The sequence below is a fragment of the Cylas formicarius genome, unplaced genomic scaffold, assembly GCF_029955315.1.
Source record: "Cylas formicarius isolate icCylForm1 unplaced genomic scaffold, icCylForm1.1 PGA_scaffold_6__28_contigs__length_40554024, whole genome shotgun sequence".
NCBI lineage: Eukaryota > Metazoa > Arthropoda > Insecta > Coleoptera > Brentidae > Cylas > Cylas formicarius.
In genome coordinates this window covers 22,052,470-22,070,578 of record NW_026844347.1, presented here as the reverse complement: position 1 = coordinate 22,070,578, position 18,109 = coordinate 22,052,470, and the positions used below count along the sequence as shown (strand labels likewise).

Genomic DNA, 18,109 nt, shown 5'->3' with positions numbered 1-18,109 from the left:
TAAAACGGATAGATTTGATTTCAGACTATTGGCAACGGACGCCGGAATATTGTTTTCGGGATTGAATGTAACAGAAATTGGAATTGGCGGAATAATAAAAGGAATTTCCGCTGTATAATGCCACGCGGACAATTTCGCGTTTTATTTAAAATTAGGTTTTATTTTTTCCGCTCTTCCATGGAACTTTTTAATTGGGATTTGATTATGCATGTCAATTTTACAGGGGAAGTCGAGAATATCTTTTGCTATAGAACAACAATGGAAATTTTTTCAAGACTATTTCAAGATGAATTTTGTGCTGGCAGTTACGGACAAGTTCATGCCAGAATTCGATCAGAATCGATATTACATTCTTTAAAACTCATTATGCTAGGAGCAAAGTATTAAAAACAAACGAACATAGAGAGGGGTAGCGGATATCTTGGACGGAAAAAATTATGGGGGTTTAATTTTTAATGGTAAATCAGACGGCCTTAAATATCGAAATAGACAATCCCACTAAGTTCTAACACAATCTAAATAAAACGCAACATCTAAAACGTGATGGGAATACGTGAAATTTTTTGAAGAATTTAAAAATGAAAATGTTTTCCTTTTGATAATTTATTAATAGTATTAGGATAAAATCAAATCTACAATCTTATGGCATGACATGGTTCACGTGCAAGTATTTCATCAATGATTGAGAATTATGTTATTTAAGAATAAAACTTTACTTTTTCTTTTTATATAGAATATATTTCAATTTCTGAAATTTACAGACCTCACAGTGCTAATATTGTCATGAAAATTATACGTAGAATGAAAAAGGGATATTGGAGCGACCTGGTCGATTATCATTAATTAATGTTTTTGTTTTAGATTTCTCACTTGTCTATTTTTTTTTAAAAACTCTGGCGGAGGTTTAAAGAAAAGGCAGTTTTAAATCTTCTTCCTTTTTGCTTTATAAAGAGAGTGAAATTTAAAAAGTGCGAGAGGGAGGATTAGTGATCAGTGATTTTAAGCCCTCACCCTCAAATTCGCACTAAATATTCTTAATACCAATTTTACATAAAAGGATTACTGATTTTTCTATGAATTTATTTTTTTGAACCTTACTTAGCTTAAGCAGTAACAATGATGAAAAATATTTTTGCTTGATTTATTTTATTTTTTTATTTATCTATTATTATAGATAAGCTCTCATTACTTCGTGGCGCGATCATCATCTTTCCTGAATAAGTCGATTTACTATGACCATAACAAGACAAGACAAGAATAATTAATTCTCGCCAGTAAACGATGTTGTAGACCGCGATTTGGCGAGTTGGTATAGAAGAGAAAATGTGTTCACGCCAGCAATGCTCATAAAAGGGAAGCGAATTACGATGACAAACAATTAAATAACGAGTCTAACGCGAGTGTCGCCTCTTGACTGGCACGTAAGCAATGTTCCAATTTGGTAGGTTGTTGCGAGTGCGAATCTTTGCGAGTATAAATGTAGGATCCGCGATTTATCGAGTAACGAGCTGCGCACACACAATGGGTACACAACACCTCATAGAATTACCGAAGAGCTTCCTACATTTTCTTGTTTAAATATGTCTCGGAAACCTGTAAATTTGGTGCAGATCTTCGTATTATCTCCATTAACTATTATTAGCATCCTAAAATATTCGATATAACTCCGTTTCCTTACGAAACTGCCAGGTCGTGTCAATAATAAAAGCATAAAAAAGCGGGAAAAATAACAGATTAGAAGACATAATAGCAGCGAAAATATTCCTAAAAAAAACTTTCTGTGCGAAAATCAGTGGCAGACAAAAAAGGTCGAAAATCTTGTGACGGAAAATTAAATGTTCCTTCTATTCTAATATAATAACTAAATTTGACTCATTACTAATGACTATGTTGTCCCCTATCTAGTAATCTATCTCAAACATGTACAGCAAAGATTAACATTTGTTCTTACGAACATTGCTTCTAACCGAAATTTTGGGCATATAGATTCTGGACTCCAAATTTGAAGCCGCACCGTGCACCGCAATACCTTAATATGCTGTACTAGTGCAAAAAAATCATTCTTTTATGGTAAAATCGATTTATTGGTTGCTGATTTTTGGAATGAATTTTTGGATATTTGAAAAATTTTTATTCGTTTCAATAAAATGGTTAAAATGCATTGAATTTTTTTGAAACTACATATAAGTTAAACGCTGGAAGATTTCTAGTTCGTTTTTTGCCAAATATCTAATCTATAATTAAATTTTATTGCTAATTAACGAGAAACTAAAAGTAACATTAAATCTTGAAAAGTACTTGGACGTATTGGAATCAACATTGTTCCTTATTTTAGTTTCTTACTGCTTTCCCTCACTGATTCCTTAAAATGCATCTATCTACTTATTAAGATTTCGCAAACTTTAACCATAAACAAACATTAACGCGTTAGAACATTCGAAACACTTGAATAATTTGTTTGATGTGTGACTTTAAGTACATTGGTTGTACCATACTTTTTATAATGTGTAGTATGCTTTTAAAAAAGTATTTAAGTTGATGTTGCTACATGGTTTTCTAAAAAGAGGAGTTAAATTCATAAAAATAGTGTCAGTAATCAATCATGTTACTTTACTATTTTACATAATAAAAATGTTAATCGTTTAAGAACCGAATTCTCAACAATTCAGTTTTCTTTTTGCTGCTGTTGTTTTCTGGGAAAATGAATCTCTTTTTACAACTTTTGTAGATTTGTAAACCATGTGAATTCTGTGTATTATGCGAAAAACACGTTTTTGTTTAAAATTTTTCGAAAAATCCTGTGCAATCTTGTCCAAAAAACGTCACTTTTCTGCCGCTCTTAATGCTGTTTTTCCGTTTCAGATCGAAGACGCGATGCTCATGTTCGACAAACAAACGAATAGACATAGAGGTAAGTTTCCGTTTAATTAAATAGTTTTGGGGGCGTTTAAATAATTTTCGCCCGACGTCGACGCGTCTTATACAGGGCGAAGGTAATGAAGGAAATCCATAACAAAAACAGTTTTAATGAAGCAGTTCTTGTACTTAATCGCGTATACATTACAGTAATTCCGGAAACTTTGCTTCAACTTAAATACGGGCGTACTTGGAAGTTTTAATGAAGTAAACTTGCCGGAGGAACATAAACTATAATGCCGGCCAGTTGTGTGTAATACAGTTTTGTTCTGTTTACGTCATGAGAAATGTGTTTCAATGTAATACAGCCTTTTTCTCTCGTTTTGGTTCTTGCAAAATCATAATGTAGTGTAACGGTACTGCAAATATGGCGAGTAAGTTGAATGGGGATATACGTTTTTCTCATCTACTGTTTTCCATGTCTTCAAACATTTTTATGCTGTTGGTTTTAATAAAAGCCAAAATTTATATATATATATATATATATATATATATATATATATATATATATATATATATATATATATATATATATATATATATATATATATATATATATATATATATATATATATATATATATATATATATATATATATATATATATATGATGACACTATATTCCGGGATATCATCCGTTCGCTCGTTGAACTGCGACTGGAATCCTGCAAATCCTGCATCCGACTGGAATCCTGCAGACGTTTCGCCAAAATCTCACTTGGCATCTTCAATGCTCGCGCTCCGAAAACACTTCGAACACTGTTTTCGGAGCGCGAGCATTGAAGATGCCAAGTGAGATTTTGGCGAAACGTCTGCAGGATTCCAGTCGGATGCAGGATTCCAGTCGGAGTTCAACGAGCGAACGGATGATATCCCGGAATATAGTGTCATCACATTTTTCCATCCGTGAATCAATACGTGAGAATATATATATATATATATATATATATATATATATATATATATATATATATATATATATATATATATATATATATATATATATATATATATATATATATATATATATATATTATACTAAAACGAATGTGGTAATAAATATATTTATTTATCGGATTGATAAGCTTTACAACATCTAACAGATCTAAGCACAAAATACAAAAAAAATTTAAAGAGTTTGAAAAATTGATTCTTAAAAATGCTTATACGTCATTCTCGACATGTTAAGTCTTCCGTACTATTAAATCCTGCGCCACGTGCCTAATCTCCACAATTTCCTAATACTCTTCAACTACTGAAACTTGAATTGATGAGAGTGCCGGAAATACTAAATCTTTTAAGGAATTTTAATAGATTTCCTCTTAACTACTTAAATATAAGACCAGTTTTCCAAGGGAATATTATCAGAGCGAGCTACAGAAGTGGTCGAATTTAAAACATCCGGTATACAAAATTTACGATTTCTATATTTTGAGACCATTCGGGTCTCCCTCTAAATCAGCTGAATTGTCACACCCACCTGCGAACATAAATGACGTAACTAAACACTTCGGTGCTGAACAAAGAGGAAAGCAAGAGGAAAAGGCTAATCCCGACTCGATCCATTCATTCTTTACATTTAAAAAAATCTCCCGGGGCCACCAAAAAAGGTCCGTTCGATTTTTCTTTAGCGATAAGACTTACGCAGAGGAAGCGGACCATAAAAAATAAAAAAGTAGCTGCCGCCACGCATCCATAATCCGGTCATATATCTCCGAAAGGTCCGGAATTGTCGAATTGAATCGCGTAAAAATTTCTAACTTCTACGACGCTTTAGTCGAGCCCTTATCCGTTCCCGTATCCTTAAAGATGGCCGTTAAATATTTTATATGGAAATGGAAACGATTTCGCCTATTGGATTTTATTTTTACCAACGGCTATGTTTCTCTTCGTAATTCAAGCATTCGGCTGGCTTTTGTATATTTTTTTCACTAGGAGAATATCAATATATCTCAATATTACTTTCAGCTTAGGGATTGATGTTGGGTTTTGGTGTAGGATTTGTTGGTTTTTACGAGATCACATCATATAAAACTTATTTTGACTTTAATATGTAGCTTTTTCCACATTAAGTTTATTTGAAACAGTAACGACAATTTTCAATCATTACTTCTTCAAACGTGTCATTTTTTCTTTAACAAAAGCTCGTTTGGTTTTGGCTCCGGATGCCACAATTGACAACTGCTACTTCTGATCTTTGAAACAATTTTTTTTATGAAAATTACTGAACTTATTTTAAATAAATGCAATGAGAAAATGTTTTTAGTTAAATACAGCACCAAACAAAGTCTTGAAGAAAAATGTAAATACTATAGAAAATTTCTTATTTGCTAACATAAAATGCCGTATCAATCTTCTTTCTTTTTGATTTTTGAACGATTGTAATCCCTCCCTAAGGGGAGGATAAAATTCAAAAAGCGGGCAATAAATGCGGAACATTTTAAAATATCTATTTTAAATACTAGATTAAAATTAGAAATATCTTTAACTTCATTTTTCAAATATCAAACAATATTGATCTTTGGAAAAGATAAACCGTTTCTTCAAAAACGTTAAAAATAGAATATATATGGAACAAATCACTAGTCCTAAGAATCTTTCAGTCTATCCATTTTATTATCATAAAATTTTTGTATGAATAATTTCACTGTCGTTAGAACTTTTATACTGACGTAATTTAACATAGATGTTTTGTCTTTAGTAGTTTGAGTTTTTTCGATTTGTGAACTTTGAACCCGCACAATAAGAGTGCATATTGCACGCATTTCCCAAGTATACGGAAAGTTTTCGTATAAACCAAAAGAAAAGTTTAGCGAGCGCACGCTGCTGGTTCAACGTGCAATATCGAGAAGATCGTTTGAAAATTCGGGCATTAAATCTCTTCTACGGCCAGGTCGACCGGAATGATATAAAGCGGGGCCGAGTAGACCGAAGTCTTATACGTTCGAAACTCTCCCGCCCAAGTTTTCGGTATTTATTACTTTAAAACTTAGTAATCTACATGAGCCTAATTTACCACGTTTATTACATTTTCGTGTGGTATAAGTCAAAGACGCCGCGCATACGCTTAAGCCCCCGGATGAAATGGAGCGTTTAAGCAAGGAAGAACAAAGTTATTTTCGTTAAGATGATTTTAATTATATTAAAATGGATAAAGTGTTGTTTATTGTGGCAGCGTCAAAGGAATCGCGAGGCAATTTCGGAGCCAATTTCGTTGCAACTTTAATTTATTAAATCCTAAAGTTTGTCGGAATATAGACGCATACCGTAAGCCTTCAAGCGCAGTACGCGTTTTTTATCTTATATTCTTAATCTAAAGACTGTGCCTATTTCTGGGCTATTTGATCATGCAGATGATATATAGAAATTCCTTAGTTACTGTTTCTTTTGCCATTTGTTTATAATTAACTCGTATTAATATATTAATTCAACCTAATTGTTTAAACTAACAATTTGTTTAGAACAATAAAGCAAACGTAGATTCTAAGATCTTTCCTTATTCAAAAACTAGGACTGCATATGTGACATAAGGACTGGTTTGTACATAAACTTTAAGGTGTTGATAATGAGTATTAATGTAGAGAATGAAATCATATCCGTCCCTTTATATACGTATTTGGGCTGGGAACTTGGTAGTTATATTGATTTCTTCATTATTTTTGTGGCCTAGGTAAATTTCTTTTATAAAATTAATCAGAGTCACATTTCCAAGTTATTAGTCATAATTAATTAAAATTGAAATGGAAGCTAAACACATACATAAACCTCAGGTCTATTTTTATTAGCCGAATGTAATTTTGGTTTCTGACTCAGAGCACCAACATAAAAATATATATTGTTAAAATTAAAAAATGCAACGAAAGTGCCAAAAAGTTTCCCAGTTAAAGAAAATGAGAGTAAATTTTCGAAACCTTGCTAGAGAATACACTTGTATATTAAATCTGGTGGTTAGAAGTATGATGGGATGTGGTAATAGCTAGCTTAATTTTTACTTTTAACGATGTGCTTATTGTTTTACTCGGAAACCCCTTAGAAAAGTAACTTTCGTTTTGATCTGTTACCCGTCATTAGCGACTGCATAACTCAATCCGAAGGTCAAATGTGCGATGTAACAGCCCAGAAATTGATAACTCGGAGCAGCCTGTATATATTTCTTGGCTAATTTCTATTGCCTTTTATTAAAACAATTTTTTAAAATCTGAAGAGTTACCTGACGAGATAAATCTTGATCATCCAATTTACTCCAAAAATGAATTTGTGTGACCATTTTCAGAACATGCAAAATGATTATTTTGTTCCCTTGCCGCTCAAGTCAAACTGCGTTTAGCGGTTTTGCTGCATATGGGACCAACTATAAAACAAAAAGTGAAATTATCAAGAAGCTTTTAAAAAAACTTGAAATTGTAAAAAGGACATAAAAATAAATCAAAAATTTCATATTAGTGCCAATACTTTTGCAGGATTTATTTTTTTCGTTATTATTGTTGTTCAATAATATATATTTTGTACTTGTATTTTATGACTGGAATAATGTGCTGCGAGAACAGTTTTCACTAATAAACACCAGTATTAGAACACAATATTCGTAAAGTGAAACGATATTTTTAAATTTTGTGGCATTTGAATTCTAAAATTCAATCTGAATATCTTAATGCGAAAAGAATTTTGAAGTGGTTAAAATGGTTGGCCACATTATTTTCTGGAACAATTTTTTTTAGTTCTAACTAATTGCCGTTTATTTAAATATTTTTAATTTTTTTTATTCTAAATCGAATCGCCGTTATTTTTGGACCAATACTCCGATTTAACGAACCTCTTACCGTCGACATGTCGTTACGTGATTTTAATGAACGGAGGTCGAATTTTAACGAGCACGAATATTGCACCTTCGGCGTGGGTTGCCATATTCATCGTACAGAACCGGCTTTGTTATAAATTTTCCTAATGACACCCGATACCTGCCAAGGGTTTATCCATTTAAAAATATTTAATTGTGCCGTTGTATACAGAGTGTTCACATCCTACGACATTTTACAAACGTTCTAAATTATAATTACATGTTTCAAATTATACATGAAGTATACGAATTCACTGGCTTCTTTTTTCTGTAAGACATTGAATTCTGGATCCAGTTCTGCAAATGGTAATATTAATTTTTTTAAACTTTTTCTAAACTGTTCTACTCCCTTTTCTACGGTCAATTATACACTAATCAGGCGTGTGCTAGTTGTCGCTTTAAAATATCAGTTTCATTAAACCTTGTCGCAGGTAGATATTTAAAACACTAATGGTGTTTTGGTATTGATCCCTTACCATTATTTATCCTAATATGTGATGCATAAAATTGCCTTTAACTGGTGAAATACATTATTAAAGTTCTATTTTAAATTCTATAGCACTTGATATTAACATTTTTTTTGGTGTCAACCTACCAACCAAAATATTTAGCTATCCATTGTTTAGTTCCCTAACGCAAACATTTATATTAAGAAGGTTCTTATACAATAAATCTATAACCCGTAGTAACATTTACCATTGGTGTTTCTATATGCATACTTCTAATTAGTTTTTTTTTAATTTAGCTATGACTGTTTAATTATAATTTGAAAGGCTTAGTTTGTTAACCAATTCCAAATTTATATGCATAATACGTCCGCCGTTGTTGCCATCAAAGGGTGGGCTGTTTCAGCATTTCTCACTGACGTGTTGTTGACAGCGACTCGCTTTTTTTGGCTCGGCTGTTTTTAATCAGCAGATATCGAGTCGTTGATGGGGCCGGGAGTACGAGAAGGCTGACGTAACCGCACAGTTTGTTAGTGAAAACTGCTTTTATGAGTGTCGGCTCACCGACCCATGATCAATAATGGCATATTTTAATAGCTTTCCTTAATTAGAAAAATATGAAAATTGTTTTTTCTGGCGTGTGCACAAAACACCGCAGTGGTTTGCGGTGGTGGTATTACTGAACCGTTTTTTTTTCCTTTTTTCAAGATTTATTCACGAAGATGAAATATCGTTGGTTTTGGATTATGTATTTTTAAGCTGCATTTTAAATTTTTGTCACTCATACGCAAAACTTAAATTTTTAGTAGCTCTAGTATTTTTAAAATATTACTTTATCAAAAAGCAGTAATACAAAATACCTTATTATGGAATGGCTTGTTATTTTATTTTAGTTACTCGGTTTTAACGGTATAGTTCACACTGACAGACTGTGGGCTTGTGTATTTGTTTTTCCAAAAGATTCTATTTTCAAAACCTGAAAGAAGCAGAATACCAACGAAACACAAGTGCTCATCATTTCAGACTAGAGGGGAGTATGGAGAGCACTTCATAAACTGAAAAGAACACATCCTTGGTTTTAACAGTTGATCGAGTGTTTTACATCACAATTGAGACAGGGTATTTTTTCAGGAAAGCTAGAAAAACAAAAAGAAAGACTTTATTACCTTTATGAAAATTAGGCATTGACGCCATTGAAGTACGAATGTTTCAAAGTTCAACCAAAATCCATAAACAAATTAATATTCAAAATTACCGTTCTCCTAGCGGAGACACATTTTACAAATAATAATTTTTATACCTTTATCTAAAACTGAATTCCTATTTCCATTTTAATAAATTATTCATTTTTGAATTTGAATTCCGGAGTGTGAATATCGTACTTGCCCAAATTTTATCATATAAGATATTTTAATCGCCATTGTTCATGTTACTTACTACTTACTACGTATTAGCATAAAGGTTTGCAAATAGTCAGGCATAATATTTAAAAATTAGTCATTTTCAACCTTGAAACGAAGTAGTTAGTTTCTCAAAACTTGAATAATCCTTCTACCTGTATTTTAATTAAGCACGCGATACATTCATCCATAATTTTTACGAAAAAACGTAAAAAACGAGTTGAAGTCTACATTTTTTTGGTAATTTTATGGTTCCTTTTCGTGTCTCAGAAGAGTATTTTGAATTATCATTATATAATCAGCATTCTAAAATTCAGTAATGGTCTGTGACTGTTCAATTTTGTTCCAAAAGTTTTGTTAAAGTGTAAAGGATAAGATGGTTTGGACACGTGGAACTTGGAGTAGGAAAGATTGCCGAAATTGCTACTATAGAGTAATCCGTCGGGAAAAAAATAAGAAGGTGGGCCAACATAGAGATGGAAAGACCAAACTTGAGAACTATTAGTATTAATTAACTGGAAAGAAAAAGCAAGAAATAGAAAGAAAACTATGTAATTCACTCTAGGTCTCAAAAGCAAAGGCACAAAAGCAAATGAAACGTACAAAACCTTTTAAAACGGAATTTTATCGGAACTGCTCTAATGCTACCATTCTGGCTTTATTTTTATCCCTAAGAGAAATATCTTTCACTATTCCAACCTTTCCGTTTATGGGTCGAAAAATTAATTGAACGACTAGACAAAATGTGAAAACTGGCATCTCTTTAAAAATCTTTATTCAGCGAGCTGTAACTATAAAATCGCAGCAAGTTCGCAAACAACAAACATAACAATCGATATCAGTCGAACCGGCATAATAAATATTAAAATGGAACTTCGTTATTAGTTGAGAGTTTTCAATTATCGGAATGCATTTTGCCCGGAATCGAGAGATAAGAACTAAAACCTGTCCAAGTCCTGCGTAATTTACGATAGCATTTCCTCCCGTCTTTCTCATTCCGTTGTTTCATTTTATTATCCTAGAAGTAAATTTGATGCGATTTTATATAAGTCCAATATAAGTATAGGCATTGGCGACGCAAGACTGTAGATAATAAAATGATTTTTGGTAGAAACCAAAGGCGTCACATTTGTAGTGACTAACCAAGCCGTGAACCATAACGGTAATTCGGAAACCACTCTACCAAATAGTTGACACCATGAAATCTATGTTTTTTCATCTAACAGTCTAGGCATCCAAAGAACTATTTTTTGTTGCGACTATGTACTAATATAAATAAGTAATATCACGAATTCCTTAATGAGCATATTTTTCATCATTTATATATAAGTAACATCCTATGAAAGTAAGATATATCAAGATAGAATTAGTGTAAGTGCTTAGAAGGTCCTTTGGAACATACTGCGTGTGCCAAATAAACGATCTGGAAACCCATAGGAGATACAAAAAAAGTTTTGTACAAAAGTTTCTTGGACTCTCCTGAAGATTTAAAATTTAAAATTTTCTTGATACAGGGTGTCCCAAAAGAGTTCCCCCCCCCCCGAGAACTTCGTTATTTTAAATGGAATACCCTCTACATTTCATCATTTTTTGAATCTTTGGTAAAAATAAAGGTCACTTTCTTAAGAAATTTCTATTATTATATATATATATATATATATATATATATATATATATATATATATATATATATATATATATATATATATATATATATATCCGTTCGCTTGCTCCGACTAGAATCCTGCATCCGACTGGAATCCTGCAGACGTTTCGCCAAAATCTCACCTGGCATCTTCAATAAATCTTGAGATTCTGTTAATTGAATTCTCCAAAACGGCACCACCTATTTGGAACACCCTGTATAAGCTGAGGGGCATCTGTCAAACTGATTGAGTAGTGTGTGGTTAAATTTTCGTTGCAGTACCTGGATCAGTAGCGTCACAACACAATTCTATAAGGGGCAATCAAAATATCAAAAAAACACATAACCTAAACTATGCAAAATTCGGATAGGAATTTATTAAGAAAGTGACCTTTATTTTAACCAAGTATTCCAAAAAGGTTGAAATATATAGGATGTTACATTTAAAATAACAGGAGAGTCCAAGAAACTTTTCTACGAAGCTTTTTCGCATCTCCTATGGCTTTCCAAAACGTATGATGGATAGATTTATTTGGCACACGGTGAACATAATACCATAGCTAACACATAATCGAAGTTTGATCTATTGAAAAAGGTTAGTTTTGGTTAGTTAAATGACATCAATATATATATTTTTTTTGTCCTTAAAGTTTAGGGCCATGAGTGAATAAATAATTACAGTGGTGAATCTCCACCAAATAAAAAAAACAAAATAGAATATGAATGGAAGACTATCTTCATGAGAAAATTAATTATGACCTTAATCATGATTTATTTGATATTACATTTTTTATAATAATTTGTTTTCACTATTCTTAATGTAAACGCCCTGTTAATAAATAAATACCGAAGTTGCTGGGCGGTAAATTAATACGACATCACAAAACATTGAATAGAAAGATTTTATATAAGAAATATCTTGACATCTTGATAAGTAAATAGTGCTTTTCAGATTTTGAGCGTCCCTTTTTTGGCGTGCCTGGGAAAGTACGATTTACCCCAAGCAATAGACCAAATCAACTTCTCAATCGAACGGCTCGCATTTAGAGAATTAACCGGCTTGGAAGCAAGCAACGAGTCGATCGGCATCCGATGGAGTTGATGTATTCTGCTTTAGAGTAATTGCATCGGATGTGGCGCGCACATAAATGAACAAAGCTCGGGCCCAAACGGGGCAAACCATTAAATATCCCCCGAGGGTCTGAAAGCGCTTTACCCGTTCCAGATCTCCGGAAATCCACCTTTCTTTCGAATTTCGTGGGCGTTGCTGTTTGGTTGGAAACTTTTAAACGTCAGTACAATGTATTGAAATTAAATGTTTGTTTGCCTTAAGAGTTGTTTGAACCATATTTTTTCGTTATCAGTTTTCACATATTTTTGGTTCACCGTTACTATTGAATAGGGAATAGGGTTTGATGATGGGAGAGCTTTTCTACAGTAAAAAGTTTGAAAGTAACATTTCGACCTTCACAGCATAAATCAATAATGTAAAACTTGTCAACGTTAGGTTCGTTTTAATCTTAATTAACGTGTTTTGTACCATTTCACCAACAACCTTAATGCCCATATTTGTCGGATTGATAGATGAATTAGCATATTTTGGCTAGTTAGTTACGAGGTCATCTAGTAGCATGATTTTCATACTATATTTTGTGGCTGGAAAATGTTCTATACGTATGTCATCTTAAGTGTCCGCCGAGATGGGCACGTCTGGCTCTAATAAAGTGACTTCTGTTTAATTTAAGTTTAATTCTCTCCGTCCCTCGTCTTTTTACTTGATTTGGATAGTTAGCGTTTTTTTTTTCAACATTTATGGAACTATTCTTGACTATAGGGCAAGATAATGCAGGCTCACAAACTGCAAGAAGAAAAATTTTCTTAAATTCAAGGGACGCTCATGGGATAATAATCCACAAGATTATCATATGTTGATTAATTCAGTCGAATCGCTGTGTTGAAATTCTGCAATACACAAATATCATTAATTTAAGTTTTTTTCCAGGGTTTTGTATTATTCTTTTTTTTTGGTATTTGCAGGAAATTAATTCTTTTTTATCAAAAAAGTAAGATTTTTTGATGTTTTAATGTTTAATTAAAATACCTGTAATATAATGATTAAACTGTAATATTTGCTAAATTTTGTATTACATTTTCAATCCAGATTTATTTTGGATTATTGAAGTCGTACCTATTAGGTACATTAATTTAAAAAAATTTTTTTGACTTTACTATTTACAAAAATTTTGTCAAAAGATTTGATTGTTGGTTTATTTTTAACCTCAAATTGTAATTATAAGAAAGTTGGTTTGATTTTCATGTTAATACTTATTTTATTCAAAGTGTTTTGTAATGGGCTATTTACACTTGTTTGGTTATTTTCTGAAGTTAATTCTTTTTTTTATGTATAGTGTCTCTTTTATCTTGTGATAAAATTTAAGTTTCTTTAAAATTTAATTTATGATTTGTAAATTTTTTATATTTATGTAAAGCCCAGTTGATGCCTTTTTGGTATAATTAAATCCATTTTTACAGTTTTTAAAAGCTGGCTTGTCCTTCCGTTATATGTTACGAACATTGTAGAACATTCAGCTCTTTACCAGTGCTATGACAATGTTTAACAGGAATAGTTAAACATTGTAATGGCCATTTTGTAGATTGTTCAGGTGTTGTCAAGATAAGAGGATATTGGAAACCAAAGATGGTTAAATTAGAAAAAAATTGCAAAATTTAAAGGTTAATAATGTGCAGTTCAGAAATCTAAAAAAAATTCAATAACTTCCTTTTCGTTTCGGCGAAATCGAAAATAATAAACGTCTTACGTCGGAAGTGATGGAAATTTTTTAGTTTTCAGCGCCTTATTTACCTTTAAATTTTGCAACTTGTTTCTAAATTAATCATCTTTGTATCTCTTTTGCTTTCCAATATCCCCTTGGTAGACATCCATATACTGTATACCCAAAACACAAACACATTTTTGAAGAATGAAAAGAAATTTCTATCTATTTATCTATCTATCTGTCACACAATAACGCATAATTTAATATAATGACGTCGTGGTTAAAGAGCCTACATACGATGGAACTCCCTTTCGAGATATCAAGGAAAAGATTAAATTCGGAACTAGAACACTTTGTTAGATCAACATTTCGAGCTGGACTTATTTACCACCCGGCAACTTTTAAAAGTTTTATTCTAGTTATAACACCCCATTGCTTTTCATCGTCATAGAGGGAACTGGAACGGAAAAAAATGGCCAAAAACAAAAGACGGAGGAGGAAATTTATCGTTACTTCCACGTAATACGTACACCTGGATGTATTCGTTCTGTCTTCGCTGTGAGAAAACCGAAAAAGGGTTCGAACCTTGAAACGGCGAGCGGTCGGAAATTTATTGGGCGCTTTCGTATTAAAAAATTCACCAGGCCGGAGAGTTTCAGTTCCGGGACATTCCGGACATATTTTTAAATTTCTCGGGGGCACTTAAATTTTATATTTGCCGTGCTTCTAAGTGATTTAGAGAAATGAATTATTGAATCTTTGCACAACAAAACCGGTAGTAGTCGGATGGCTTTATTATGCTTCGCATTAAATTCTCACCATTTATCATGCTTGTGTAGAATGCACTACGCCACTAACGTGGTGGACTTGCTCTGGGCGACATATTTTATTAGGACAACTGCAACTTTGTCAAATGTCAAAAGGAATGACGATTGCTAAAGTCACCCATTTTTTTAATGCGAAATACTATTGAATTATCAAAAAATATCTACTCCATTCTGTAAAATATACAATTATACACCGATCTAACGTGCGGAAAGTGTCATGTCACTTGTGTTTCCTACAGCTGCGAGCCACTTCGGACATTTGGTGCTTTTAAGAAATATTACCTTCCGCTGGAGTTTTGACGTTTGTCAATTCGAGTTGCTTTGGAAAAATTTAAAAAAGCAATAGTCGCTTGGTAAACTTTTTCAAAGATATGTATTTTAAAGATTTTATTTAAATTTTTTATATTAATTTTTGTTCGCCCTCTATATGCATATTTTTTATATATCAACCCCGACCACTAAGCACTGCTATAAGAAAGAAACTTAGCCCCAAGTATGTAACAATTTCGCTCTGATGAATCAATTTATTTATTCCGGAAAACGTCACTTATGAATTAAATTCGTAAACGGTAAAAACTAGGTATAGGACACTATATATGAAACATAAGAATATAAGATACACACAAAGCATCTTCGGATATAGGTTATGTATACAATCTATATCTTATTAATAAGTTTGAAAAAAATGCTAGGCGCCTGGCTTTTATTTCAAACTTTTTAATTATTTATCCTGTTCTGCATCTATCAAACTCACAGGCATAATACCTGCAACTTAACCTGCCCATAAGTATTACTAGAACACTGCGCTATTACGTTAGCTGCAATCTTAACGATAAGTGCACAATCTGTAATTCAAACCATAACGAAGCTTTGTCACGCCTAATCTAGTCGTCCATGAGACAGTCTTAGGAGATGATGTGTTTCTGTTAACCAATCCTAACTCCAGGGCGCCCAGAAGAATCTGTGAGCAAATAATAGATATGATACTGATGTGGTACGATGATTGTGCGTATTAATTTTGAGTAGTTTTAGTTTTCAGTTAAGTAATTAATGATATATTCTTGTTGATGGCGTCATATTGTTATAAAACTATATGTTTGGGAACAGTAACATTTCTATATATCTATAAAACCGATAACCGATATGTATTTACCTAGTGTAGCATGAATGTTGCCGAGGTAGAATGGATCTTTCAAAGAAAGCAATATTTCATGCCATGCCACATTTATGATGCTATTTGATTACGCTGCGTTTAAACTATTTAGTTAGGTACTAATACCAGGGTGAAATGTAGAGAATTAAATAATTTCTTATAATGTTTTTAAGATAATGCTTTTTTAAAATGAGACATTATCTATAAAATTTTTCTTGCCTATACTATCATTTAGTATATTCAATAGCCAATATTATTGTACAGTATATTCCGTATTTAATATTCAGTAGATTTTCTCCAAGGATGTGAAAGAGTTGTAATAAACAAAATTTTTCGTTCTATCAAATTATTTTGGCATGAAACTTTATTAAAAGTCTTAACTCAAATGCTTTGCAGTGTTATTTCAACTAAACATTTACCCTGGATGCCCATTTAAACAGCGAAATTATTCATTTTAAAAAGGTTAACTCTTTACAGCGCCATATTCGTACCTAATATTGTTCCTGGGTTAACTTTGCAATTCTCACAAAAAGGTTTCATTTCATCAATTTATTGAAAGCGAAGATAATAAACAAAATTACTTATCCAGGCTGCCTTAAGCATCTTACCATATCGTTCCGTAATCGAAAAAAAAATGCTCCTTCCATTTTTTGTGTACTGTTGCAGCCAAATGAACAACATATTATTTTAACAAACATCTGTATAACTGATCGAAGCGCACTACGCACTCCGGCCTGTATACTCTGGTATACCTCGCCTAATGATATACCGTTTTTACGACATAATCCGACATTTAACTTTGGTAAATTTTTATGAAGGTCTATCCCCAGGCTGACCTCGCTTGGGGTTTTCTTTGTAATCCTCAATAAATAGATTCGCAATTCCACAATGACGTTCCAGAACCACTTCGTGCATAGAAATGCTGAAAGCTAACGGATTTGTGTAGAGTTTGATGGGTGAGATTCCTTGATTATTATTAGTCTATGTAGTAAAAAATCCAATCCTACTTTATAATTATATTATAAATATAAATGAAGGAGTATATTGAGCTATCGTCCCCCATATTAATCATTATTTCTGGTACTAGTCGACTTCTGTAAAAATTTTCTTCTTCGATGACATGTTCTACACATTTATTCCAACTAGAAGCAGATGTCTTTTCTTCTTCTCAAACTACAGCCTTTCCCATATCAGTTCTGTCGGATTAACATTGCAATGATATGGCGGAAGACAAACAACTTTGAATCCACGCTCCATTGCCCATTTCTCCACACTATACACAAATATTTCCGTCTTAAGAACTTCCAATAACTGCTTCTTTGTGTAGGAATTTTCAAAATACGTATCATTTTCAAGCAAAAAATTTTGCATGAATACTGTTTGGTGGAGTATCACAACCCAATATTTCAGAAAACCATTTTTTAAAAATATATGCCCTCATGTTTTCGTGGTAGTCAACTTTGCTTCTTTGACAACGTTTGCACAAAAGAACAAACCGTTATCTACCCAAACAGCTTCGGAGCCCGCATGTAGTATGATAATTCCTTTGAGCCCGCTAAACTGGCACATTCAACGTACATTTAGCATGAATTTCTTGGATTTCTCTCAAATATCTTTTCCTCCATTCCGAAATTCTTCGTGATTCCATTAAAACTTGTCTCTTATTGATGGTTATGTAATAAAAACCACGCAAAGTCTCTTGGCAGCAGTCAATGTTGAAAACCCTACGCAACTCTTCATGTAAAGTTTTAATTGTTAAAACAATGTTAAAACAATATTCTTCGACGGCTAAGAAAATAGAAAGAAGAAAGAAAATGTTGCATAAAACTGACAGCATACTCCAATTTCACCAACCCCCACAAATCAACCAATAGCAAACAAAAAAAATTATCCACATAAGATTTTGTATTGCTTTCCTAGGAAAACATTTTTGAATCATTATGTTAAACCTTTAAATTAGAAATCAGTTTAAGCTTTTTAATGCGTTTTTAATATAGGAGATCAACCTATCTCATGGGCAAATTCAACTTGAAACGGAGCTACCTGAAGTAGGGATTGTTTTAGGAAGATTTGTAAAAAGCACACTAATATGAATTAATATAACAGTT

At 32.5% G+C, this 18,109-nt stretch overlaps 1 protein-coding gene across 2 annotated transcripts in view; it reads left to right on the top strand.

Annotated features, from left to right (window-relative positions):
- The window catches only part of LOC132702933 (RNA-binding protein Musashi homolog Rbp6), an 838,217-nt gene that overhangs the window by 659,332 nt on the left and 160,776 nt on the right, over positions 1-18,109 (top strand). For both annotated transcript variants that reach the window (XM_060671809.1, XM_060671808.1), the window contains one exon: positions 2,863-2,911. In XM_060671809.1, coding sequence (XP_060527792.1) covers positions 2,863-2,911 — 49 coding nt within the window. The remainder of the gene's footprint in view (positions 1-2,862; positions 2,912-18,109) is intronic.